Source organism: Strix aluco, chromosome 16, assembly GCF_031877795.1.
Source record: "Strix aluco isolate bStrAlu1 chromosome 16, bStrAlu1.hap1, whole genome shotgun sequence".
Lineage (NCBI taxonomy): Eukaryota > Metazoa > Chordata > Aves > Strigiformes > Strigidae > Strix > Strix aluco.
The window spans coordinates 3,480,579-3,508,476 of record NC_133946.1 but is presented as its reverse complement, the minus strand read 5'-3'; the positions used below and the strand labels follow the sequence as shown (position 1 = coordinate 3,508,476).

The window sequence follows — 27,898 nt, the reverse complement described above, 5'->3', positions numbered from 1 at the left end:
TTCATCGTGGTATCAGTTATAAAACTGATAGATGCGTTTTTGTGTGTTTAGCGCTGTAGGAAATAGTGATTTTTAAATTTTTTTTTTAAATTTACATTGAACCCTTAATCGTCAGAGCTGTGTGCTTCCACATAAATGTCTTTCTTTCGAGGCTATGCTTTTGTTACTAACTGTTGCATCTGATTTAAAATGTCAGTGCCAAAAGCTGCCCTGGTTTCCTTTTTTGTTAACTTGGTAAGTTGTTTTGAGATTCCCAGGATTGCCTTCCCAGAAATTATGTGACGCTCTGATGTTTTTGTATCTTCCTGCTTGTCTATAACCTTGTTTATTTCAGTTATTTTAGTATCTTTAAATTGTGGGAAAACATGTTATTACCGTGAGAGACAATGGTCTTAAGTAAAGCTGCAGTTGTTGATAACAATGCATATTTCTGTGATTATTCCACCCCCCCGCCCCAGTATTACATCCCATTACATCATTTACAAAAAGTTTATACTCTGATTTCACACAAAGTAGAAAAGCTTGACTGGACTGTGAGCACTAACTCTGCTATGGAAATATTGTTATGTCAGAAAGTAAATTTGCTAAACGTTTCTATAAGTTGAAAACTCACGCAGTAACTGTCTAATAAGCATGGCAGCCAGCAAAGAGATTAATTAAGCACCTGGAAAATAGGTCAAGACTGTATTACGAAGTGGCATGGTGAGATCGCAAATAAATAGAGCAAAGTGTTAACATGGACTTACTGGGAGAAAACTGATACTGATATAACAGTGGTGACTGCTTTATCTGTGCTGCCGCGAACCATTTATGGTAGCGCACGGTGAGATGATGTTTATAATCATGTAAAACAGGAATTAGATAGAGTTTTCATTTAATCCACTTATTACTGGGGACTTCTGTTGTAGTGCGAGTTCTGCTGCTTGCTCAGGGTGTGGCATCGGTTGTGCTTGTAAATTATTTTTTTGTAGATACGTTTGGCTAGATGCTCTAATTCGGGTTGTGGTGGTGGTGTGTGGCTCTGTGGGTTTAAGAACACTTTGTAATGAGGGAGATTCCATCAGCTGGAATAAAGTTAATTATAAAAAATTTCTCGGGAGGCTGCCTCTGACCTGGGGTCTCTGCCAGTGCCTGTGATTTTTCTTTGTTTTGGGTTTTTTGTGTTTTGAGTGTTTCCCTCCTATCTTTTAAACAATTACCTGCAGCAACAGGGAAATGAGACAGGCTCCTGCATAACGAGATGCCAGAGACAAAGACAGGGTGTGGGGAGGAAGAGTGAGCTTTCAACTCATGTTACAGAAGTTGACACAACTGATATAAATGTTAAAATTTGTGTGTGCTGCTTTTCTGGTTATGTCCTTCAGTATCGAGCAGTTGCTTCAAAACAAATGTGGTTTTGGAGGTGATTTTTCAAAAAGCATGTGTCGGATTGATTGTGTCTGTTAAAGGGGATGGGAGGCTGAGCAGCACTTCCAGAGAAAGAGTGTTAGCTTACCAGCTCCTGGGTAGAACAGAATTAACTATGCTTAATTCTCGTGAAAAATCCCTACCTAAACACATAGGAATGTCAGGCTGTGCTTCTCCAAGCCTGTGTGTTTAGGGATGTACCCCTCTGTACTATTTTAAGGGCTTGCACTCTTCCTGTTTTTAGAATAGTTTTCTTTTTAACAGTATATATTATTTTTCTTGTATTTTCCATTCTGCCAGTGTGCTGATTATAGTAACAAAGATCCTTTTGACAAAACGGTGCATTTTGAAACAGGAATTTTATAGTTGGCTTTCGGGCAGCGTCGGGGGAAGGGAAGAAAAGCATTGGTAATGGGCACAGGGCTGTCATTTGAGGCTGAACATGTATTTCAGAGGAATGTTAAATAACAGAAAGAAAACTTCTTTTAGTTGAGCTAAATTTTGCTATTGCAATGTGAGGTTTGTGGAAGTATTGTGGCATATGACTGCTGTGCACATTCAGAATAGTTACTGTAGGCAGTATTGCTTTCTGCACAGAACTTTGTGGAAAAGGGCAGAAAACATGGATGCTTTTTTTTATTAGACAAGCCTTAGTTTCACTGAATATATAATTATTTTATTCCATATGCAGAAGCATTACAGCTGAGGTAGACTGCTCTATCGACTAACAGAAGTATGAATCAGGTAGAGCAGGCCTGATAATCAACTGGTGATACTCAATCGAGGGAAGAAGAAATGTGGAAGTAGGATGCCCTTGTGGTGATATCAAGAGCGAACATGTAACTGAAGAGCGCTGAATTTTATGAAATGGTATCCACCTTTCATACCTCAAAAAAAGCTTGTTTGTACCTTTTTGTATTTTCTGAGTTTCTTCAACTCCCTGGTGATGTTACAGTGCAGTTACAGGAGAATTTCGAAAGCCTTGGCATAGGGTTAATTTGACAAAGAAAACATCCTTAGCACTTCTTCATTGCAACTATGGAGCTCCTGTAGATGGGTTATATAAACTCACAGCTGGTCAAATACTTATTTTCAGTTGGTTTAACTATTACATTTTCTTGCCTTTGGAAATAAGGGAAGTAAGAGTTGAGCTCGATGCTGGGGAGCTTTTACTAAGGTAAATGTCTCTGTTCCTAAGTCACTGAAATACTATTTTTCTTCAAATCTCTTGACCGAAAATCTGTGATGGAGTGGAAAATAATGTATTACTTTCAATCCAGGTCTTGTAAGAAAAGCTCGTTCTTTGGGTGAAGTATGAGATGGATCTCTGGCTATCTGAAACTGTATTTCAGAACTCTGGTTGGGTTGTGCATGAAACCAAGTATGAAGAGATTAACAGGGATGAGCACTGAGTGTGTTAGAGATGACTAATGAGTGTGCAGTGCACCTTAAATGATGATGTTAACTTTCAATAGCTAGTGCTATGAAATGGGTTACCTTTTCTGACTTCTACAGGCAGTGAACACCCTCTATTTGACCTGAAATAACCTGTAATGAAGCATAAATCCTGGAAAATCCTGTTACCGGTTCTTGGCTTCCCCTGGCCCCCTCTTTAGACCAATTTAATTTAGAGCCTCGATCTCTTTTACAGATTTCTAGAGAAATTGAAGCTCTGTTTCTCTTCAGAGGCACTAACTTTTGAGTGACAGATGAGAAGAGGAACAACATGTAATTGTGAAAGTGTGTTTTAATCTGTGACTTTTATTTGATAGTGTAGTACTTCCTACAGGGTAGGTCCTCTTTTTTTCTTTCTCTCTTCCCCCCCTCCTTTTAATTCTTCAGCTGTTTTATTTCAGTGTAGTGAATGTTGGGAAAGGTGGCAGGAATTGGTGAGAGTCTTGTTTTTAGATGCAGTTTGGGGATAGTCTTTGTACAGTTTTACAGTATTTTTTCACATTATGTCACTATTTTTTTTCACATTGTCATAATATTCCACTTCAATTTTGAGAGTGGGTAACTTTCTGACAAAATCTCTAGCTTAGCAGTTTAGCTTGAAAATGGAAGAGGAGACAAATAACTGGAGTGTTTTTTAAGCAAATCAATTCAAGTGGCTTAGTTCTGAGTTTTTTCTTATTCAGTGACTTGGAATCAGTGTAATTTCAAAATTTCTCTCCCTGTGTCATGAACTTCACATATTTAATAGCCCCAGTATTATGTCAACTTCTTGTACAGTCTTTTTTCACCTTGTGTTTTCAGGAAAAATTAGAAAATATTCCTTTTTGGAAGTATGGTCTTTCCTCCATCTCTATTGTGCCCTACAATATTTGGGTATAACAGGATGAAGCCTAGAAAAATGTTAAGTTCAAGTTCTAAAACACAGCAATAAAATAAGACCCACTGAAATATCCAAAGACAAAATGAATACAAGAAATATTTTCATATATTTTTAGTATGATCAAAGCTATAGCAACTATCTCAATGTGAAAAGTAATTGGATTATGTACAGAGAATTATTATTGTATAAGTGACACTCCCATCAAAAAACCTGTTTTTTAAATCAGTAATCTTAAACTCGTGTGACTTTTCATTCTTGCTGAAATAATTTAACTGCTCTAGAAAACTGTTTTAGCGCTTTTTAAAGTATGTTATAAATTAAATATGATTAGTGCTTTTCATGTAAAAAGTCAGCTGTTCTCAAATGAAAATCCCTTCATATAGTATAAACATTACTTGCTGAGTATGTATGACACTGCAGTAACTACCCATTCAGAATAAGTGGGGGAAAATTTAGGGACAAGAAAGCTCAGGTCCTAATACCTGTGCAGTGTCCCATTAACATCCTGGTTAAAAGAGGAGGGTGTGGCTGCAGGTCCCAGATGCTCACAGCCACTTTCCATGCCTGTCCAAAACCACTCCGTAATCCACCCACCCGAGGGTTCTTACCCTTCTCTGTACTGGAGGCTGTGCTCCTTGAGGTTACTACCTTGCAGCTGTTTTTATGTGACCGGGACACTTAACTTCCAAGGCATGAGATTGGCAGGAACTTCGATTGCCGGGTGACACAAGATTTTTAACGCAAAGCTGAAGCTTGGCTGTTGCCTTGCTGTGGTGTGAGTGATGTCTAGTACCTGCAAAAAATTGCCTTGGTCGTTTTAGGAGTTTCACTTTAGTTTTACTTGACTTCTGGTTAGAAGGTGAACCATGAGATGGAACTGGGTCTCCTCACCTCATGCTCACCTTGAAGTGTGATTAAGTGAGATAGCAAAACTGGTCCCTGGGCAGGAAAACTGCCAGTAGAACAACTTCAGCTGGGATTTCGATAGCTGGTGCAGCTGTGCTTTGTGTGGGGCTGGAGTGTCTTCATTGCAAAGATGTTTGCCGCTTTTATTAGCGTGACCAAATCCCTCCAGGCCTGCTCTGGCTCTGAACTGACATCTGAACCTTTCCCCGATCCTGCTGGTATAGACTGAAGCAGGTATAGACTGAAATAAATGCCTGTCCATAGAAAGGAGCTAGCGTAGGCTCAAGGTCTGAATGAGAAGGTTGTCATATAAATGCAAAAATGCAGACAGAAAGCCAACTGATAACCTATACAAAGTTTATTATAAGGGCAGCAAAGAAACTTTTTTTACTGGTGATTTAAGCTTCCTCTGGAAGATAAGAGTAACCGCTAGCATCAGGTATTCATAAAAATTACCTGTATATACAATTTTATCTGAAACCTTAATAATTTACTTTTGCAAAAGTAATTTACTGTTTCATATGTAGATACAAAACCACATTTCTTCTCTCCTGTTTCCACAGTCTCTATTATTTACTACTTTGTTTTGGTTCTTGTCAGTGTTTACAAAAAATGGTGTGTTAACCTTTACCTTATTCCACTAGTTTGAGTAAAATGTACTCATTTTTTTCCCCTCTTCCGTATGGTGCAGGTTTTGCCTGTATTGGTACACAACAATTGGTGGAACTTGCACAATTTCCAGACAGTTTTTTTATTTGTTTCTTGTAAGATGTCTTTCTGCCTTTTTGACTGAAAAGCTGTTAACGTGCATCATTGCCTTGTGAACCTCTTCCTTCCTGTGTTTTCCTAGAAACTTAAGTCATCTGCTACTTCCTACCCTTTTCCTTTCAATTATTTTGTGGTGTGTTGTTTTTTTTTTTAATTACTAGAATTGCTTGCTTGTCTACAATCTGTCTGATCTAGTTGAGAAGTTTTCCCCACAGCTTGTTTTTGAACTATTTTAAACTATTTATAGGGGTAGAGGAGGTCCTTAGAAGACCTTTATTTTTCAGCGCTTGAATCTGTTTAATACGGGAATTTTGGTGTTTGGGATCCTACTTGTGAAGCTCTTTGGAAGGAACAGGCTTTGTTCCGAAGAGAAGAAAAAAGCTCTTTGTCTCCTCTTTCCTTATGTACTAATATCAACTTATTTTGTGATTCAACAAATTATTTGGTATTCAGCCTAGTAGGAGTGGATTGCTTTCATGAGATTCTAAAGGATTTGTTTAATACCTTTTCTTTATGGCTTTTGAAATGATGCTGTGGACTAACTTCTTCCTTAGACAGTGTCAGCTCTGAGCCCTGCAAGAGGACCTCGTGGGAGTTTTTCCCAAGAAATATTTTGGGAGCTCTTTACAAGTGCTCTTCAAGACTAAATGTGTTCTAAAAACTCAGTTGAAGAGATGTCTAAACTTTGTTTTAAAGATTAAAACAAGAGTGAATGTTAAAAGTTTGTTTATGCTACAAATAGAAAGAATATTAAATATGGAAAGGAACACAACAGAGGAAAATTGACACATGTTTATCAGTATTATGCTTTAGTAGTGGAGTCATATGCTGCATGTAATCTTGCCTTTCTTTTTTCATACCTTTCTGTATAATTAAATCAGTAGCTTCTGCGTAGGGGAGAGGGAGAAATTTCTTGCACTGGTGGCTTTGGGAAACATTATAATACGGGTTATTACAGTTATTGATTCGTTAGGAGGCAAAAGGCTGAGCCTTCTGTGAGAGAATATGCATTTCTAATGCACTGATTTTTACCCATACGAAACACTGCTTCCTCCACATCTTTAGAAATCTGAAAGAAGTGGTAAACACCTGTTTTCCTTCCATTGTTTCTTTATTGTGCTACATATGCCATGCCTAACTTACACAGCTGTTGTCAGTAAGCAACCAATACTATCTTCATGATGATGTTGCTTACAATGAAAAAAACTTACCTGTTATATAAAAGCAAAAATACTTAAAACTGTGGTTTTAATAAGGAATTTGTATTCTAAAAAAAAAAGACTTTGAAGAGTTGTCATTCTCTGTGTGTATATAGAAAAGAACCTTTCAAACATATACTTACTGGGTGTGTGTATATATAATGTTTGTGTGTATATACGTCAGTCATTATACGTTTGAAAGTTGTTACCGGGTATAGCTGAAGTGACTGACCTGAAAACTGTAGCAGAAAAAGATAAATCAGGATGAGTGTGTTGGATTAGATGTCTTCATCCTTTACAGTTAAGTCAGATTTAAAACAACAAAAAAAGTTAAGGTTCTTATTTGCTCTAATAATTTTGTTGCAGAAGGAATTGAATATGGTCTAGGCATGCTGTCTTGACAATTCAGTAACTGCTTGATAACGAAGTCCTTGTTGGTCCTATTGGAAGAGTGATTATGATTTTTCTTGTATTTGGGGAAAGTTTTAACTCAAACGTTACTTACTGCTGGGTAATTCTCAATGTGTAGGAAACAGTTTTATACACCTTGAACCATTCTCTCTTGATACAGTAGACCCTGATTTGCAAATTTTTACGTCGCAGACTCGATGAGCTCAGGTTATTTGTGTGTGCACTGTTGCAAACTTAATGTGCAAGTCCTACGTGGAGAACAGTAATTTGGTGTCGCTGTACTGATGTGTGCTTTGTCCAGCTGAGAATCTTTTTTTAATAAGAGGGATAAAGGTGATTTTGCATGAAACTCCTTCACCTTGAGTAGTTTAGAGAACTTGATGAAGAATCAACTTTATGTAAGTAGGACCTCTTCATGGGCATGCAGATGTTCTGGCATGGCAGCAGTTCTGTGAAGGTGAAGTAGCAATGAGGAATATAACCATCTAGATTGATATCCTTACAGGAGCTGCATTTGGTATTGTCTAGAGCTATTCTAAAATGAAACTTGTAAAAAAGTTTCTTAGCTGGGTTGGCCAACTTCTAATTCAAACAAAAGCCTAGCAGACTAAGAATGCAAAATTAAGCAATGAAATCAAAACAAAATGGCTGGAAAGAAGAAGGAAAAATGGCATACACATTTGTTTAGGAAGTTTTTCTAGAAAAAAAAAAAAAAGACTAGCATTTGAACAGGTGGCTTACCAACAGGCAGTTTGAGCTAAACTCCTCTATCAAATTCTATTTCTGCTTTAGGAAACGTGTCAGAATCTTCTGGAAATACTTACAGCAATGGCAAAAGCATGGCTTTGTTGTCCTACCTCTCTACTTGCCTTGACCCCTCTTACTGCATTGAAGAGTGACAAACAGTTTGAATACATTCTTCGACACTGTGCTGTCATGCAGAACCCAAAGGTGTGGGCTCTGCTAAACACCACTATTAGGGACTCTTATTTCAGTGTGCCTACTGGTTTCAGGTTCAAAAAGGAATTAGTCTTTTAAAAGAAGAGATTAGGCTAGTGAAGCCGGGCTGGTTGAAATGTGCCATTTGTGTTGATGGTGGCACATTCTGATTTGGAGAGCATGCTCTCATTCAGGGCTGGTGGCCGATACTGTGCTGCTTGTTCTTTCTTTTCAGTTGCATAACAGCTTCTTGCCCAGCAGAAAAATAAATGCTTGAAGTATTGTTCCATTTGTCTTTTAAACTATGATCACAGTCATATTGGCATCACAAGATTTAGCTTTTGATATTTGTGGAAAATATGAATATAGTGATTGTATTCTTCAGTACTGGTACAAATGACGGCATTGAGTCTGAGGAGTTCACTTTGATATTTTATGTAAAATATGTTTGTGTTCAGTGTATGGCGTCAGTTCTGTTTCCAAGTATTGAGACAATGGTGCAATTGAGACTAGTTTGCATCGCACTTAAATGAATTTGTATTTTCTAGTTTGCATCGCACTTAAATGAATTTGTATTTTCTAGTTTGCATCGCACTTAAATGAATTTGTATTTCAATTTCTGGTATCAATGCAACACTAGTAGTGTCCAATTTAAAATATCTCAGATGTTGCACAAATCTAAAGTCAGCCCTGTAACATTTTTCTTAGGTAAGTAGTAACTATGTTTTACAACTGCAAAATGGGGTCATTTTATCATTTGCTTCCTGCTAAGACTCTCTCCCAAGTCTGGAACCAACTTCTGGCCTTCCAGCCTCAACCTTCGTCCCTGATCTGTGCAGGACTGAGGTTTGTCAGGCAAAGGCTGACATCAGCTCAGCTTAGTTTTCTTGGTGTACAATGGACCAAATTTCCCGAGCTCTGAAATATCTTCTGTGTTTTAATCGAGGATCATAATCATTGCTTTTGTCATTAAACTTTTAGGTTTCTGGTTGCTGCCCCTAGACCTGGGTTTTGGCGGCTTTGGTGAGCTAGCATCAAAGGTGCCTCTGCACCTCGCTGTTTTCTGTGGTGGAGTGTGTGTGCCTGTGCAGTTCATGTCCAGAATTGCCTCTGTGGTTATGTGAGGAAACAATTCCTATGGCATGTGTTACTTGAAACATCTCAGTGCTTTCTCCTTTGCTCCACTCCTTCCCTTCCATGGGTCAGAAATCTGTTTGCAGAGCTGATTTTGAGGTGGCGGGGGGGTGGGATTCCCTGGTCTTGTATCTCTTAACTCTTCGTTCTTTCTGTAGATGCGTTTTCCTTTATACATTGCAAGAAACCTGAATTTTCAGTACTTTGTTATGAATCATGCAGCTGGAGTAAAGGAATTCCTCAGGGTGAAGAGTTCACGGGTAAGAAAGTGCATCAGTACAGTTGTTCAGCTACATATCTGAAAAACATTAACATAGAGGTGCTACTACTACCAATAATAAGGTTTCTTCTGGGGGAAGAGAGAGGTCAACAAATTCAGCTTTGTATTTTCTAAGTAACTTGGAGAGTTGGGTGGCACCTCATATGAAAAGAATTTTTTTTTTCACCTGGGAAGAATGACAGTATCCTTAAAGCATTTTCAAAGTAATGCATAATGTAAGTAATACTTTGTAAGTGCTACTGCTCAAATTGTGCATTTGCTGGAGATTACTGAGCTTTTTAGAAAGCCTCCCTTGATGCCTAGCTGCACTGTGAGAAGGGTGTGAGGGTTGGAACCAGTTCTCACCCATGGAGGCTTTAAAGAAGTTGGAAAACAAGTTTTCTTGAGTTAAATTGTAACTATAGTATTAGGTGGCTGCCTCTGGCTAGGCTTTCCTTGTGGGGAGTTTTACTCCAACATCAGCAACACAGTGATTGTACTTCTCCGGGCAGTTCAAAGGGGCTGTTTATTTTGCAGAAGTAAGGGTGTCCTCTGGCAATTTCTCTTCAGCTCTGCTGCAGTGGTCTTACTACCTGCACCCCCCCCGCCCCCCAATATCCCTTTACTGTGTCACGAGGAAATGTCAATTTATGGTTAATTATTAATGGTGGTGAGGCCAGGAACGGCCTGTACTTCTCGAGATTGTTACTGTCTGCCAAATTGATCGTGTTTGTGAATTTGCCTAGAACCGCTTGAGAAGGCTGGAGACGTAATTTTAAGAATCTAGTAAAGAGTATTGTTACGGTTAGGTGAACATTAGCAAGATGTTACCAGAGGTGCTGCGTTTCACTGAGCAATGTCTGCATGGTTCTCTGTTCAGTTTCTGTAGAGAGAAGCTTGGTGAGGGGAGAGGGAACAAACTGTGAAGAGCCTCCTGTTTATTGTCATACTTTGTGAAAATGTATTTATTTATTTAAATAAATAAACAATTCCATTAAAATGTATTTACATCATTACTTTGTTCGTACTTTCTTCAGAAGCACAGAGTTCAGTCTTAACTCTGATCGATATTCACACATTTTGTATAATTTAATGTTTAATAAGCCAAGTGTAGACTTCCCGCTTCTCACTGCTTCAAACTTAAGAGCCGAGAAGACTAATTTCCTTTAAAGGTGGCCTATCTAGAGGTAATAATACTTGGTAGGTGTCTCGAGACAGGCTTTCTTTTCTACATCCCCTGCAGTATTCATTAGCAGTGTCTGGCACGTGAGGCGGCGTGCAGCAACCTCAGTATGGGAGCAAAGCGCTTGAGCTGGAGAACTCTGGAACCAAGCTCAGCTTGTATGTGCCACTGCATTGGAGTGAAGTAATGATGGTCATCTTGCACTTGGGGAAGGAGAAGAGGGCTTTAAAAATATGTGTAGGAGGAATGGACAGACTTCTCTGAGATTAAAACTGAAAATGAATTCTGAAGCTGTCATTGGTCACCTGGGGATTGTGCTTTTCAGTCCATCTTCTGAAGGTTTTGTTTACTCTGCTTTGGTTTGCATCCTGGAGTGGTCCTGTGGTGCACACATTTTGGTTTTGAATTTAAATTAAATTTAATTGGAAGATGTGCACCAACTGCTTGTGAGTATTCAGGCTCAAGTAACCTCCCTGAAATGAGCACAAAATGAGATTTTTCTTTCCTTTAGCAGCAGCTGATTTGCTCTACACGTCCTTCTCTTACTGTGTTGCTGGATTTGTTAATGTAGATATAGTCTGACAAGCTTCAGTTGGTGTGAGGAAGCAAGAGTAGTCTCGATAAGAAGTGTGCAGAAAGATGTATAAGGTCAGTGAAATGATTTGTGACAAGAGGGGAAAAAGAAAGATCCACTCTGTGGAAGGTGAAAATGTGCCATCTATTCTTTTACCAGAAAACCTGCTTAAAAAAAAAAAACCCCAAGAAACCTCTGCATACAGTCACTCTTTACTCTTTCCAGTGTAGCTATCAATAGGATTATACTGTAATCTGGATCCCCAAAATAGTAAAAAAAAAACCCCAAAACAACAAAAAAACCCTCACAAACAAACCCCAGCAAAAAAACTGCAAACCCCCACCAACCACAAAAAACCCCCCAAACCAACAAAAAAGCCCCCACAACATGGCAGTACTGTTAAGGGAGAGGGTGTTGTGGTATTTTCCCTTTCTCTTCAAGGTTTGTTGTGTAGTTCTTCTGTCTGGGTGGGGGGAAATCAATTCCATTAATAAACTTAGTTTCCTAAAGCAAAGGCCTACAGCAGCTGGTTGTAGTGGATAGTTATATGCTGTTCTGGTGTATTTCATGGCATATATGTTAATGTATAGTAGAGAGTGCACTTCTGTCTGCAATGTCTTGTGGGCACTGTGTATGAGTGCATGGCAGAGGTCTTTAAGTAGTCTCTGGTGTAGGATGCTGCAGGATTTTAATGTGCCCATTTCACAGGAATACCTTGTTCACTGGTTATATGAAGACACTGTAGCTTCTTCAAATGGGATTGCATCCTGAAGTATATGTTTAAAAAAAAGACAAAACAATGGGGGTAAAGAAGGTGTTTAGGGGAAGGTAAGAAATTAGATGCTCAGACAAGAACTCTAAGATCATATTTACTTTTCTGGAGTAAAATTTGACTTTTTTAGTTGAGTCTGTTATGGTTGTTCTCCCAGAGTATGTAATCTAATTTATTTGGTGCTTAAATCTTCTTTTTTTTTTTTTTCTTGGGGTTGCTAAAAATGTTCTCGTAATAACTCAATAAACACTTTTATCTGAGAACAGAGCTGTTACTGTGGTCAGAGCTCAGGGTAATGGAGTTAACCCTGTAAGAATCACACAACCCCCCAAAAATGATAGTCTAGTTTTTCTTTCAATATATTAAAAAAAAATGTGACTGTGTGCTTCCAGTCCTTCTGGACGAGTTTGAATAGCATGAGCTACAGAAAATTTGGACCTTTTTGAAGGCCAGTTGTCTCAAAAGGCTGAGGTTAGGATTTGAGTGGTCCTCTGGCTGTGCTAGAGGACTGTCCTCCCCCTGTTTTCCCCCCCCGCCCCCTGCCCCGGGTGGCTGTCCTGTCTTCAGAAAACCTCCTTAATTGCAGTGTAGATTTATCACTGATTTTTCAAAGTAATTGTCTTGATTTCACGCCATCAGCTTTGGCAACATGCTTACACGGGCAAATACCTTCTCCAGAAGTTAAACCAAGCAAGACGTTCGCTGCTTGGTTATAGCAGATCCAGGGTGAACGGGCCCGCTGGGGTTGCTGCAGCTCAGCAAGGCTCTGGCCTGTGGGTCAGGCGTCCGGGCTCCTTCCCGCTGGGCAGCGCAGCTTTGGCTGCTCATGCTGGACCTGTTTCTGCCCAGGAGCTTAGCAGTGCAGTTGTGCTCCTGGGTCCTTGGCATTTAGATTTGTCTCTGAGTCATGGAGGCGATTTTAGGCATTGGAACTCTCCTGTCAGCAAACTGTGGGATAACACAGTAGCATTACCTTGACAAGAGGGACAATTTCTTTACTTTTGAGGTGTAAAAGTTTTCTGAGGTTGAATGTTTCACTTTTCTCATGCACATGCATGTGAAAGAGGTGTAAGTGGGGCTTCTGGTGAAAAAGGAAGCCAAGTTGGTTTTTTTTTTTTTTTTTTAGCAGCAACCTTGAAAAGATTTTAAGAAAAAAAAATTAGTTTGAGACTTTAGTGTCTTTGGAGTGAATGTGGCAAATGTGATATTTGAGTTGTCCCAGAAGAATGGGAGGAATGGTAAGCTGCTGACAGAAGGTATGGTTTGGTCTGAGCTGTGCAGGTGGCACTGGAAGCTCCAAGTAGGCTTGGATGTATGTGTACTCTGGGGCAGTCGGTGAGGGTTGATCTTTGGAGCTCTAAGTAATATAATCAGGATTAATGATTCATTTAAATATAATTATTATAGAAAAGAGGGTAAGTTCCATAGTCAGTAATATGCTTATGCTGTGCACCAGGCACTTTGTAATGGGATATGTTATTTAGGAGAGAATTCAAGAACTTGGAGAATTTTTGCCTGTGTTTTGAGGTTGAGAGTCAGTCTTAAATGCTGTGGAGCAGGAGGCTGGTGACAGTCCCATAATGTTTGGTGGCAAGAGCGCCTAGCTGCCAGCAGTCTCCAGCTTCCTTTATTGTCTGTCTCTGGGCAAACAGCTTTGGAAGGGGAAGGGCTTTGAAGTTTTTGTTCTACTGCTGGGGCAAAAACCATTACAGGATGCTAAACTGAGATGATGGTATGATTATTTTAATCACTCTTAAAATGTTAATTTGCATAAATCAAATCACAGCTTCAGAATAATTATGCCATGCATTTGGTTAGTTTTCGTTTGATCAGAGTCATTGCAATGTCTGGCCCAAGTTTTATGTGAGTGATCTGCAATTTAAATACCTGTTGCCAGAATCTTCATGTGCTTGGTATGAAAAAATGATTTAGTTAAAGTAGTATTGGTATTGAATTAATCTCTGGGAGCTGCTCGGGCTGGTACAAGCCATAAGTTCCCTGAAACCTTGTAGTCATTTACACTGGGGTCCATCCAATGCCTTTTTCTTAGTGTTTAGCATTATGTGACATAAAAGTGTAAGTGTGTTGTTTGACAGGTGTGGAAGGGGACACAGCAGGGTCAGTGCAGAGATGAGAGCTGGAAGGTACAGCATCAGAGAGAGGCGAGGTCTATGCAATTAAAGTGGAATTGAGATTCCTCGTCCTACTTGCAGGCCATGTACCTCTGCCATTGTCCTCCTTCCTCCGACGCTCTGTAGGCACACTCTGCTTCGTGCCTGGTAAAGGGAGGTGGAGCGTGGCCCTGCTTTCTGTAGAGCTAGTGTCCTGAGCTGGGGACAAATTTGGGGAGGCAGCGGGACTAATTCTGTGCTGTCACGTGGGCTGTGCAGAACAGAGCTGCTGTGCTTGGGGGCTTCGCAGTCCGGCAAACTGCCTTCTCTTGTGCAAAATTGTTCTTTGTGACCGATTTCTGAGGTGTGAGTGTTCTTTCTGAGAAGCAGTACAGGTGTAGCCTTTCAAAAATATGGTGGCCTCAAGGAAGGTGGAGTCAATCAGTTGGAAATTTTGATTTCAGCCTTACTGGGAATTCAAAAGTTAAAATTGTCCACAATCTTTTATTCTGACTTCTCTCTTAGCAAGGAAGTAATTGTGTTGTCAGAAAAAATATATATTAAAAATATATATGTACAGAATATAGAAAAAAGTATTCTTTTTCTTCCCTTTACTTTCACTTGAAAATAAATTTTCTGTGAGAAATGTGTCCTTGTAAGTTCTTCACAATTATCAGCCCAGTTTTCAGAAATGATCTTGACCAGGGACATATTTTGTAGGTCTATGGAACATGACACTTGGCTAATTTAACAGGTTACTTTAGAGTGCAGGTTTGCTATGGCCAAAGTATGATGCTAATGTTTAGTTTCCAAATCTGAACTGAAGGAGGGGGGAAGAAAATTGGTGCCTCTAGCCCCTACAGCTGTGTCACTGATATGCAAACATCTGCGGTGGGACAGTGTATAACTTAAAGAAAGCACCAGCCTTTCATGAATGGATTAGATTACTGTGCACCTTAATTTCCCCAGAAAGTTGCAATTGTTTATATGAATATACACACACCCCTAAAGTATTTTGGGCCCCATCACATGGCTCGATTGCTTTCCCTTTTACCATGGTGAAATTCTTCGATCTTTCAGTTGTGTCATTTGTCTGTTTCTTCTTAGAAGCCTGGTAGTGCTTACAACGGGTAGGTTGGATACGCTGTGTAACAGGTAGCTTTGACTCAATAGCTTTTAAGTTATTTTAAATCATTATTGATAAATATTTGATTTGATTATTTAACTTATGTTACTGAACTATGGTACTTTTGTATGTAGAAATGCTCGGGGTTTTTAAAGGAAAGCTGAGTTTTTAATAGCACAAAGGTAGTTCTCCCACTTGAAAAATTACATGTAGCGGCCTGCTGCAGATTGTCTCAGTCCTGCCCAGTGCCACCAGCAAAACCAGTGCTGTAACCTGCTGCTGCCACAGTCCTCGTGTGCTGAAGCAGGCGCCCTGGTAAGACATGAGGACCTTGCTATTGGCCATAAGAAATAAATATGAAATAACTTTAGGCTAGCTTTTTTGGAAAATACTCATGTCCTGACTCTTTTTTAGAAGAGGAAGCTGCAGCAAAGCTTGGAAATGTGAATGCAGGATTCTCACTTGCTTTTTCTTTTTCTCTCCCTCTGTAGGTATGGCCTCACAAGTCTTGGTCTATCCACCATATGTTTATCAAACCCAGTCAAGTGCCTTTTGTAGTGTGAAGAAACTCAAACTAGAACCAAGCAGTTGTGTGTACCACGAAAGAACCTACCCACAAATCTATGTGAATGGTAAAAACTTTGGAATTTCTCCCCACAGGGTTAGTGCATACTTTCAGACTAAAAACCCATTTGATAGACCTCGAGGACAGAACTTTTTGTTGCAGTCAAATGCTGTTGCTTTAAAAAATATTGCAGGTGCTACAAAAGTGTTAGCAGCGCGGGCGCAGCAAGCTCAGTTAGAGGCACCTCGGACTGGGACACAAGGAAGCCGATCAGATATCCTGGAAGGAGCCCAGAGATGTGGATTGAAGCGTAAGAGTGAAGAGCTGGATAATCAAAACAGCACGATGCAGATTGTCGATGAACTGTCCATCCTGCCTGCAATGTTGCAAACCAACGTAGGAAACCCAGTGACAGTTGTGACAACGGCTGCAACTTCAAAACAAAGTGGTACAAGCGGAGATGGAGATTACCAGTTAGTACAGCATGAGGTATTGTGCTCTGTGAAAAACACTTACGAGGTTCTTGATTTCCTTGGGCGAGGGACCTTTGGACAAGTGGTGAAGTGCTGGAAAAGAGGGACAAATGAGATTGTGGCAATCAAAATCTTGAAGAATCATCCTTCGTACGCACGCCAAGGACAAATAGAAGTGAGCATATTAGCGAGACTGAGTACTGAAAATGCTGATGAATTTAATTTTGTGAGAGCCTATGAATGCTTTCAGCATCGTAACCATACTTGTCTGGTATTTGAGATGTTGGAACAGAATTTATATGACTTCCTGAAACAAAACAAATTCAGCCCTCTGCAACTGAAAGTAATACGGCCTATTCTGCAACAGGTGGCCACTGCACTGAAAAAACTAAAAAGCCTGGGTTTAATCCATGCTGACCTCAAACCAGAGAACATTATGTTGGTGGATCCTGTTCGGCAGCCTTACCGGGTTAAAGTAATAGATTTTGGGTCTGCCAGCCATGTATCAAAGACTATTTGTTCAACCTATTTACAATCTCGGTATTACAGGTAGGTGTCTTTGTTTTTAACTTTTAATAGAACAAGGTTTTAGCATTTATTAAGGTTAATGGCTTAAATAATTACTCTTAATAATTTGGAAAACATAAGGACCATCTAAGAATGAAGGCCATACTAAGATTAATTGATTAATTACCATTTTAAATGTGAATACTTGCTTTGTTTTTATAGCGTTATTTTTTTCTAGAGGTATGTTTTGTGTTGCTCTCTGAAGTCATCACTTACTGCTATTTTGAGACTTCTGAGGAGACTTTAAAGAAAAATAGGAAAAAAAAGCTTTCACTTGCTTGCTTAAGATGCCTTTCCTGCCTTCCTAACATGATGAGGGTTTTTTTTGTAAGCAGCTGGACAATGTACTAAAGTGCCATATTTTTATATCTTGTTGCCAAAGATTATGTAAATGCCTCTGGTTTTCTCTAGCACTTGTAAATATTTTGCCTAGTTCTTATAAACTCAGTTCTGATTCAGTGCCTTCAGCAGCTGTGGACTTCAGTGAACTTCTGGAGTTAGTGATACCAGGCAGGCATTTAAAGTGATTTTGGTACACGATTGTATTCTGCATTGGCCTCAAAATGAAGGTATATTTCTGATTTTTGTTTTTTATTTCTTTCTTCCTATAGTTATCCTATCTGTGTGACATGTAAAAGCTATTAGGATTTAGCATCTGAGATCATTTGTTTTCTTTATAAGCTGAACTTGTCTTGATTGAAGATCTTTTTCAGTTCTGCTTTGCATCATTGGCAATAGTATGTCCTGGGTATTGCCTATCTCTGCAAGTTCAGTAAAAAGCTGGTAAACTAAGACAATGAGTAATTTGAAGAAAATTTTAAATACTTGACAGCCCATACTGGAAGTGAAAACTTGTGCAGTGCAGTTCTAGGCTTGATGAAATTAGTGATTTGAGTTCATGCCAGAAGGATCTAACTATTATTTGACTGTAGCTTGTAAACAAGAACATTTCATGTACAGTGCTTATGTAAAATATTCTAATTCATCACCTGCATTTCCCCATTACTTAATTACAAACTGCAGCTAAGGGTTTAAAAACTGAACAAAGTTCATCAACAGAAAACTAAATTGGGAAACCATATGGATTGATGCATACCCACATCATAAAAAAATGTGCACGAGAGGAAATAAGAAATGAAGTAACTTGAGAGTTCATTTTGGTGTAATAGCTGCAGTCACTCAAGGTACTTTATTTTTGGGCCCTGGAAGACAAAAATGTGCAAGTCTTGAAAAGGAGGCATGAATTTTGTGAGGTTCTAGACAAGGGCAAATGTCTTGACATAAGCTGTTCTGTACAAATTCATAATTCAGCAGGTACTCAAGATGCATGGTCTGAGAATAATTCCTTACATCTTTTGTTTTTTTATTTCTTGAAGCAATTGCAGATTATTGTGACCTACTGCCATTTCTTCCTCCTGCCTCCCCAAGAACTGACAAAGGGAGAGGCTGTTGATAGCCAGTCTGGGTGGTCCTATTGTAGTACTTCATTCGCTAGTTTCAAATAGTTTTTTTCCATTTCAGATGGAAATGCCATAGCATTGTTGTGCTTATTCAGTTGCCTACATACAAATTCTAGCTGTAGTTTTGTTTTATTTGGGTTGATGTTCCTTTGCACCTATACTTTATATAGAATTTTGACATGCTTACTAGGCTGAGCAGGTCTGTAGACTGGCAAGATCAACGTGCAGCTCCTTGGCACCTTGTGTGCATTTTGGATACTTGTATTGCATTACATGCACTAAAGTGTGAGTAAGTGGAGTTCGTTGTGGGTGTACATTAAAAAATACTCATTCTTTTTTTTTTTCCCCCAAGAATAAGACTCGTGGGTGTGTATGCTTGTCTTGGCTCAATGCTGTTGAATGATATTCATATAGACTCATATAACATCTGCAGCTAAAATTCCCTAGTTACTAAGTTGCAGTTAAGTGCTTTGTAAATATTTAGGCTGATCAGTAGAAGATCATATTCTTTCATCTTGTATAGTTTTATAATCCTTCTATAAAGTAGCATTTAAGTCAGTATTTTTTTTGAAAGTAAAAAAGATACAAAAAGAAAAAAGGTTAGGGTCTATCTACTTGAATAGTTTTGGTGTTGTATTTAAGTTAAATATTGGTTGAGATAATTTTGAAAAAAAAAAAAAGACACTACAAAATTATTTTCAGCAGAAAGTTTACTTCTGGAAAGGTTTTTAGCATGCTGGATTTCATTGTGGATGCATGGCTTTCTATCCATTGAGTGATGCAAATTAATTTTGTGTAGCTTGGCATGCAGTTTCTCAAACTTTCTTTTATTGCTTTGGAAGCACCTGACTAAATAATATCAGAAAATAGGGATTTGATCCAAAAGGTCTCAAAATAGATGATACCAGGGAAATTTGAAGAGAAAAGCCTTAAAGAGGAATGAGAAGGGCCTTCAGAGAATACATTGTATCAATGGAATTTATTTTTCAAGAGATTGTGCTTCTTGTCAATCAAATAAGGGGCTACTTCATAAAATATAACGATACTTAAATGTTTTTTGTATTAGAAAAGTGTGGGAGTGATAGTGCAGGTTTGACTTGTCTGACTATGACATGTTGAAACAAACCCTTAAAAAAAAAATCAAGCAGCAGTTGGGATACTGAAATTTCTCTTCCCCCCCTACCCCTTGAGCTCAGTGGTGCTATGTGTTTAGGTTATTTAGCAAGAAAACATTCATTTAAATAGATTTTTATTTAAAGCTTTGAGCTAAATTAATCCAGATAGAGTTCAAATTGGAAATGTGTTTAAAAAAATGCTTGATCCCTACAGCACATCTTTTATTAGTGTGATGCCATCTGTATTCTTGTGTACAATCTTTGAAAATTGTTTCTGTGCTGAGCTGTATGTGTATTGTCGTGAGCTTTTCCTGTAACTTTTGCCAGTGGGGATCCTTGCATGCCTGGAGATGACAGTGTGTGAGACTTTGCCTCACCAAGTAACAGGCACCACAAGCTACTTTGACGTTTGTATGAATATTTCCTAGGTAAATGTGATGTGAACCTGCCCTTTTCTGATGTGCAAAAGCACTCATTCAGGCTCAAGAATTTAAAGGAAGTTATGAAGAGGAAACATTTTGTTTTAAAATGACTATTTTAGGATCTGAGGTCTTAAAGAAGGATGGAATGAAATGCCCTTAAATGATGGCGTAGGTTGAGAGGGAGCAGGGCTGCATCTCCGCAGCACTGGGGTGTCGCTTCTCAACCCTGCGGTGTGGTGCTGTCCTGCTCCCGGGGTGATACTGACCCCATCCCTGCCCCTTGTTCTGTGCACCCCGCATCTGCCAGAGTGCCTGTGCCAGCGTGAGGAGGGAGGGAGGTGGCCTTGGGGGAAGGGAGGAACTGTTATTTCTGGCAGCACTGTCAACTTGTGCCATGGTCATTTTCAAGAATAGGATTTACACTTTCTCTGTAGAATGCATATGCTCCCCAGCGTCTGTAGAGGCGTATGTCGAATGCTCAAGAGAAGTCATAAAGAAGTTTTGCAAAAGTGAATAAACAAAAGGGATTATTTCTTGTTTGTGCTTTATTTTTTTTTTGTCACCACTTCTTTTTCTTGTTCATGGGAGTGTCATGAGCAAATTATCACAAGAATGGAGAACACCACAAAGTCTAAGGTTACGGTGTTTTGAATGGTACTGACAGTATTTTATATTGGCATAAGGAAGTGAGTAATGAATTGGAAAAATAAGTAGTAAGAGAATTAGAACTTAAAGCGGGGAATGTAATACAGCTAGGTGAATGGATAATGGGCTGACTTACCTTAGTGTATAGCAGAAGAGGTGACATAATGATGACTATTGGAGACATTAGAGTGCTTTTGTGTGAGGGGAGATTGTAAAAAAAAATGAGACTAATTGAATTTTAAAAGGGTGTAGACAAGCAGAAAAATGGAGGCAAACTGGATGGAATGATAATGATTTGATGTTTTCCTGTTTCTGTTTCAGCTTTGTCAAGCAAAGAGAAAGTAGGAAAATGGTTAAAACAAGTATAAAAATACTTTCTGACATTTTGTTACCTTTTGGAAACTCCTGATTGTTATATATTGCTAGAAATTAGAGTATGGATATGAATAAATACTAACCACAATACACTCTTAAATCACAGATTATTATTATTTTTTTGTTTTAAAGATGAGATATTATTCTGAATACTCTCTCCCTAAAAGAGAGTGTCTGTGCTTACACACTGTTTTTATGCTGGTCTGGATTTTCATAGCTGTGGACTAGAGAGATCTGGTATTTGAAGACTTTTCTTTGCTGCTGGCCTCACACATAAGGACTGTTGACCTTTTATGAGTGATCCAAGTAGGTAAATAACTAGACAGTGTATACATTTTGAAAAGAAAAAAACCCTTACGTACAGCATAGGTAATCGAGCTGTTGTCATATATGGAAATGGTATGTTAAGTATGTTTCTGTCCTTTTGGTCAGCTGCGCCCCAAATCACAAAAAGGGGAGTGTTGCATCCAAAACCAAAAGCTGCTTTTCCCTTTATCGCATGGTGTACGGTACAGAGGTGGGGAATCAACACATTTATTTCTAAGTCTAGTGTTTTGCACTCATCTGGCGGGGCAGAAGGTTTTCCCAGGGCATAGTGTTTCCATCTGGGAGTAATCTGCCTTTGCTTTGCCTCACTCCTGAGTTTATATGTATTTAGGGAAGTGGATGTAAGAAGAGGGGCTTCAGAACAGCAGGCCCCAGGAAGCAATAACTTCCAAGAAGAGTCAAGTGATCTGAAGTTGTCAAGATAGTCCTGCCCATCTGCTTCAGGGAGCAGAGTTACTTTCCTTTCTGTCACAGTGAGAAGCAATGGCCTTCTCAGCCTTTCACATTCAGACATAACTCTTTAGGCCTGGTTTCACAGCACACTACTTCTGATACTCCCTTCAGGAGTGTTTTTCCAGACAACCTTCAGTTGAAACCTGTATAATTTCCCCTTTTTGAAATAACTGTGTGCAATACCAGTGGTTAAAGGGTTCTGTTTTACTTGTTAGCTAATACCCACATGACAGTTAGCAATGTCTTCTGCACTTCGCTGTCGTCCATAACCATTCAGCTGTTATTCAGAGATGGTAAAATAGTATTTAAAGGCCACACAGTTCCGTCTAAGAGTTAACATCTGTGTGGCAGGGCTTGGTAGTGATGAAGCCTCTCTCTTCTCTGATACGTTTCTTCTTCCACTTGTTGCCTGGCTGTTCCACCAACTGAATTCATAAAATGCATTGCCATGTTTGCATTGCACGTTGACGTAGATCACTAAGGGAGAGCTGTAGCAGTGTTCATGTGTGCAGAGCTTCATGATTTCTAGGATTTGCTGTTGGTTGGGAGCAGTTATTGCTTAATTGTTTTTCAAGGGGAATCACCTTCATGTTGATTGAATTTGGGGCTGTCTTCCTAAAAGACAGAATCTGGAAAATGAGACTTCAGTAAACCTTATAAAACTTACCATTCATAAAATCCTTTTAATAATATGGACTTAACAGTAGCCATTGCAGGTGTAGGAGTGAGTGTGTTATGTCATTGTGTGCTCCTTCTGCGCAGCCTCCGAATAGAGTTGAACAGTTGCTGCTCCAGTTGCCTGTGTAGCTGCCCCTATGGTTATGTTTCCTATCTTTTGCCTCCTGTCTCCCAAGAAAACATCTGCTTCATTGTAGTATGTCAGATCATACTGCTGTTAGAGTACAGCTGGAAATATTACTGAAAAATATGTTTTGAGAACAAGCAAAGCACTCAGTTTCCTGATGGAAGAATGCTCCTCTTGGCATCCAGCAGTCTGTATGCAACCTGCTGTTTAGTTTAGGAAAATGAAATGGATGGGAAGCAATATAATTGATCTCTGTATAAAACAGGGCACCATCAGAACCTGCGGTAGGCTGATGGACAACTTGAGTGATGTTGGCAGAATGGAAGGTGTCTGGTTATTAAGGGACGCTCGTAGCTTGGAAATGTTTTTCTGCTCTGTTGGTGACATCAGTAAAATATGATCCTAGTTATTCAGCAATGTGCCCATAAGGAAAAGCAAATGATGTGACTAGATGCACTCAGTGGAGTCAACTCATTCCTGAATCGGACAGTGATATCCTCCCTCCAGCCTTCCAACTAAGGATAGTTGCTAATCAACAGAGTTGTTCCAGACAAAATGCCAAATGTCACTAATGTTGCGGTGGAGCTCAGAGAGATGGAAAAATCGCTGTTGGATGTACTCCTGTTGGATGAGAGCAGGCTTTTCCCCTCTCCTCCTCTTACCCTTCTCTCCCATGAAGGATCAGAGAGGATGGAGGAAGAATGATAATCATTGTGTCCTGTAGTCCTGACATTGTTTTCACTTGCCCAGTCGGTTCTGCTGCAGCTCAGAGAAGTGATATGATCCGGTGTGATCCCTTCTGCTTTAAAGGGTTTTGGAAAAAGAGTAAAGTAATTGAGTTCTGTGGCTTAATTACTGCCCATGGGCTGGGATGTAACGAGGGCTATGTGTGTGCTCTGAGGCTGCACTAGGACAGCTTTTATTTATGACTTTCACTTCATCTTAGTTTCAGAATAAACTGTCAAGAGCTTATGCTGTTTTTTTTCTCCTCAAATTTATGAAATTTGTTTGATCTGTTGTTCTCCCTCTTTCTTAAACACATTCCTTCAAAACTAGAAAAAAATTCTCTTGGCTGTGAATTCCTGGAGAGACTTGTTTTCTCACTGGCCTTTGTAACTTAGGTGTAGTCCTTGTCTCTCCAGGGACTCCAGAGAGCGGAGGCTGACAGTACCTCCCTAGAGTCTTCTTGTTAAACAGAATGTTTGCCTTTTGTAGGTTAGGATTGTTGGCAGGATGGGTTATTATGACTCAGTGAGTAACACATCTGTTGTATCCCAGTAACTTGTTGATTATCTTTTCCTAACATCAGATCAACATGCAACTTACATAGGTTTAAAATATCACTTAAAAACTTGTATGCAAATAAACACCTATCTTAATACAGATTTTCTTTATAGGGATGACCAAGGAGAGAAGTTGTGCAAAACTGACATCTTGGGAAGCAACTGACTTGAAAAAGCATACTTGTCACATACTTGAAGTTTCTAAATTAGCTTTATCTTGAGTGGAATGTCTTGGTTTTTCTCCCTTCACAGTGCCTAATATTCTTGCAGTTTTTTTGTTTGGTTGTTTGTTTTTTTTTTTTTTTTTAAATTTTGGGTTTTAGATGTTTAAATGGGAAGCAAAGCTCTGTTAATAAATTGAGTTTTCTGCCAAGGAAGTGCAGTGCGAAAACAAACTAAAAATGCTTCTGTAAACAACTTGCACTTCAACATGCTAGCAGATGTTATTCTATCACTTTGAACTGTGCATCACTGAAGCGTATTGGGATATCTTAAAATAGTCAGGGGTGGTGGCCAGAGACTCTAGACTACTATAGATGGTGAGGCTGTTTCGCTGTTGCAATGAAATAAGCCAGAAGTACATGCTGCTAAGGTCATTTGCTTGCTCAAGGTCAGCATGTTCAAAGTCAGCTGCTGTACTAGTACGCATGGTTACTGTCAGTAATATATATAAGAAAAGAGTCGTGATAATGTAAGGAATTGCTTTTAGAAGTGAATTGGGACACTTAATCTTTTTTTTTTTTCCCCCCTCCCTTTAAAGTTGCAGGACTGTGGTTGCTGGTTTATTTTCTTATTTGAGCAAACAGAACTTAATGTCAAGATAAACTTCTGTGGCTTGTGCCTGTGATTTGGCAAGATTTTGTTTGCATGTTTTGCATAGTGCTAATTGTTTAATTGACTTCCTATTTTAAACTTCTATTTCATAATTACAAGGACCTAACCAAATCCATTATAAGTATCCTCCAGGAGTGGCAATCTCAGCTCATTATAACTTCATGTTTATATAGCTATTTGATAACAGATGTAGTTTCAATTCTCTTATTTTCTAGTCAGCATAATGTGGTCTATAATACCTTATTATTCTCTGTTCATAGAAGCAGAGAATAAGATTAGATGTTTTCGTAATGGTAGGTTTTTGTTATACACACACACACACACCACACACCACCACCCCCCCATACTGTGGAAAAATGTCAGGGTTATTGTAATTTTGCAACTCTTCTTTTTTTGTTTTGTTTTTTTTTTTTTTTTTTAAATCCTCTCTGAAGATCCAGAGGAGTATCATGGGAATGGGAGTGGATGAAATGGCAGCCAGCCTTTGAGTTAGTTGTTTTCCTGAGCCGGGGACTTTCTGAGTAAAGTAAGCTGGGGTAACACAAAGCATTTGAAGGTACCTGCTGGGAAGTCTAGTGATGTCAGCCCAGATTTCAAATTAATAGTGATGGTAGGAGCAAGAACTTAAATCAGAGTTCAGATGATGGTTCTCTTCGTCTTTAGACTGCTTTGGTTTGAACAGAAGGGAAATTCTTTCGTAATCTCAAAGGCGAAAGCTCTTGGTTCTTGCTGTATTTCCGTTTTTTGGGGTTGAATGATGGACTTAAGTTTGTCATGGCTAAAGTTTTGGGAAGCAGCTTTTATTTTTCACACATTAAAATAGATCTACTGAAATGTGATCCTTTTTTTTCTCTGCACTGATATTTCAGTCACAAAGATTTGTTCATCTACATCTGTGTGTACATGAGTGTGGATATATCAGGTATCTTAAAGGCAGAAAATATCAGTGGTAGCTACAATGCTATATTTGTAAATACTGTGTCTAACCGCTCCCACTGTGTCTGTTTTGACAATATGGCTGTGTATTTCTGTTGTAAGAGCAGGTAGTACTAGATCTAAATCAACATGATCGAAAGCAAAGCCTATACATCAGCCCTTATTCCTCCCATCTGGCATCCTTGTCTTCAAAGGAGAGCTGTTTTGTGGGTGAGGGCTACCTTCTGCATCAGCTCACGGCATCCAACATGAGTGAAGAGGATGAAGCAGATGTGTGGGGGAAGAAGTCTTCTGCACGGCTGAATACAAAAAAATGGGCTGAGCTGCTGCTCTGCTGACACAGCCTGTGAAAGGGAGAGGATGTACCACAGCTGAGGGCTTGTCCTGTTAGCTGCAGAAGTCAAACTGCCTCAGTTGATCTGAAAATCAAGCAGGTTGAACAAGTGCAAATTGATAATGTGGGCATGTTTAGAACTCTTAACATTCGTGCTGGTTCAGACCAAATCCAGCAATAAAATACTACTATGACTAAAAAAACCCAACCAGTGTCAATGAAAAATTCTTTTCTGAATTCTGGCATTAATTAGAAAGTGGTAGAGGTATGTCTGACATAAAAATAAGTATTTGGGGTGTAATTAATCATAGAATCATGGAATACCAGCTTGGAAGGGACCTCAAGGATTGTCTGGTCTAGCCTTTATTGGCAAAAGCACGGTCCAGACAGGGTGGCCCATCTGAATCTTAGAAGTGTCCAATGTTGGGGAATCCATTACTTCCCTGAGGAGATTATTCTGGTAGCTGATTGTTCTCATTGTGAAAATTTTTTCTCTTGTGTCCGATTGGAATATCCTCAGGAGTAACTTAAGTAAAATTAAATTTACTTAATGAAGTAAAATTAAAATTTATATGAAAACAAGTTGCCTGAAATGACCATAATGTCAAATTTTATACCGTGTGTTTGAAGGTCCATGATCCTACAGCGCTGGCTAATATTTTGGAGGCATTTTTGTTTGGACTGTTAATAAAATACCTTCTAACAAGTGAAATTGGATTAGGGGGCGAGGGGAAGCAAGCCAAAAGCATTTCACAGATAAGATTTTCAAGAAGTTGCGTTTTGAAACTGTGATGTTACTTTAAGAGCATGTGAAGTGTCATTGTTTCTTAAAAATCCTGGTTTGTTGGTAATTAGACAGCACAATCGATTAAAGGGCAGGCATAATGTAATTTAAACCAGTGGTACTTGAGTGAGTCTTTATGCAGGCAAAGTTGTGCTGGTAAGGAGAAAAGTAAAATTGGTTTTATCCCTGTGAACCATTTAATAAAATTCTGAATCTCCCTGCAGGCATAGGCACAAAGTATGTGGGAGAGGGGGCAGCACTATGACCTTCTGTCCCATGTGCTCGCTGTTGGAAGTGGGCAGAAGCACAAGCCAGCAGTACTAAGCCTCTGCAGAAGCTGGATGGTGGGAAGTGTTGTCTTCTGTCCCTGCGATGTTGTCCAGCTTGTTGTACAGCATGGTATGACTGCAAGTGGACTTCAGCTCCTGTGTCTTAACACCAAAATCTGACCATTAGTCTGCTAAGTAATGGAAAACCAACTGCATCCACGCTTCTTAGTGAAGGCCCACTTAAGCAATAGTAAATTCAGAATACATTGGCATTCACTTAATTTCCTTGTGCTTCTAAAAGTCTAATCTTTGTTTACTAGTCATAAAGATAAATTCAGAATTATGTCCAGAATGTTTTTTCTCAGTGTACAATATGTACTTCAAGGATAAATTATTAAAAATAGCTTATTTGGGTATGCATGGTATCTGGAATTTTATATCAATAGTAAATTAGGACATACTCTATAAAATGCACTACATTGTCTGGATTGCAGCAGTGTAGGAGCCTGTCTAGGAAGCCCTTATTTTTTGGCTGGGGGGGGGGGGAAGGCGGGAAAGGTAGTCATGGTGCACCTTCAGATCAGTCAAGTCAAACCTCTTCTCATTTCTCTGTTAAACTCGTGTCGAATGCTCCATGGGATTCAGGATTTCTCACTCTTACCTTCGTGGTGGGTGCTGTGCTGGCCCTACCATATTTAAAGCCACCTAAAGCAGTGAAACAGAGCAGTTTGCCAGCTGTGCTGTTTGTGTGCAACAGAAATGTAGCTAGTGAAGTTTGCTTGCACAGGAAGCTTTCTCGGTGCTAAAAATTAGATGCTTGTGGAATTTTGTTCTGGGCTCTAGGGACTATAGTAAATGTTGCCATTTTCCCCTTTGTAAATGCCAATGATGTTTCTGTTGTCCCAGGACAGCACAGCAGTGTCTCACAAAATAGCTCGTTCCATGGTTCCCCCTTAATTCAGAATTGCACTGTAGTTGAGTTTTTATCAGTCTTTTGAATGCATTATTGGATATTTTTGAGGACAATAGGTTCTCACCCTTATAGTCAATCATACAATACTGTGTTCAAAATATTTAAAAACACCACATACTTCACAATGAAATCTTTCACGAGTGTGCTGTATTGT

General features: G+C 39.2%; 1 protein-coding gene across 2 annotated transcripts in view; it reads left to right on the top strand.

Annotated features, from left to right (window-relative positions):
• Window positions 1–27,898, top strand: part of HIPK3 (homeodomain interacting protein kinase 3) — a 75,548-nt gene that overhangs the window by 1,075 nt on the left and 46,575 nt on the right. For both annotated transcript variants that reach the window (XM_074841771.1, XM_074841770.1), the window contains exon 2: window positions 15,616–16,711. In XM_074841771.1, coding sequence (XP_074697872.1) covers window positions 15,618–16,711 — 1,094 coding nt within the window. In that variant the 5' untranslated portion in view covers window positions 15,616–15,617. The remainder of the gene's footprint in view (window positions 1–15,615; window positions 16,712–27,898) is intronic.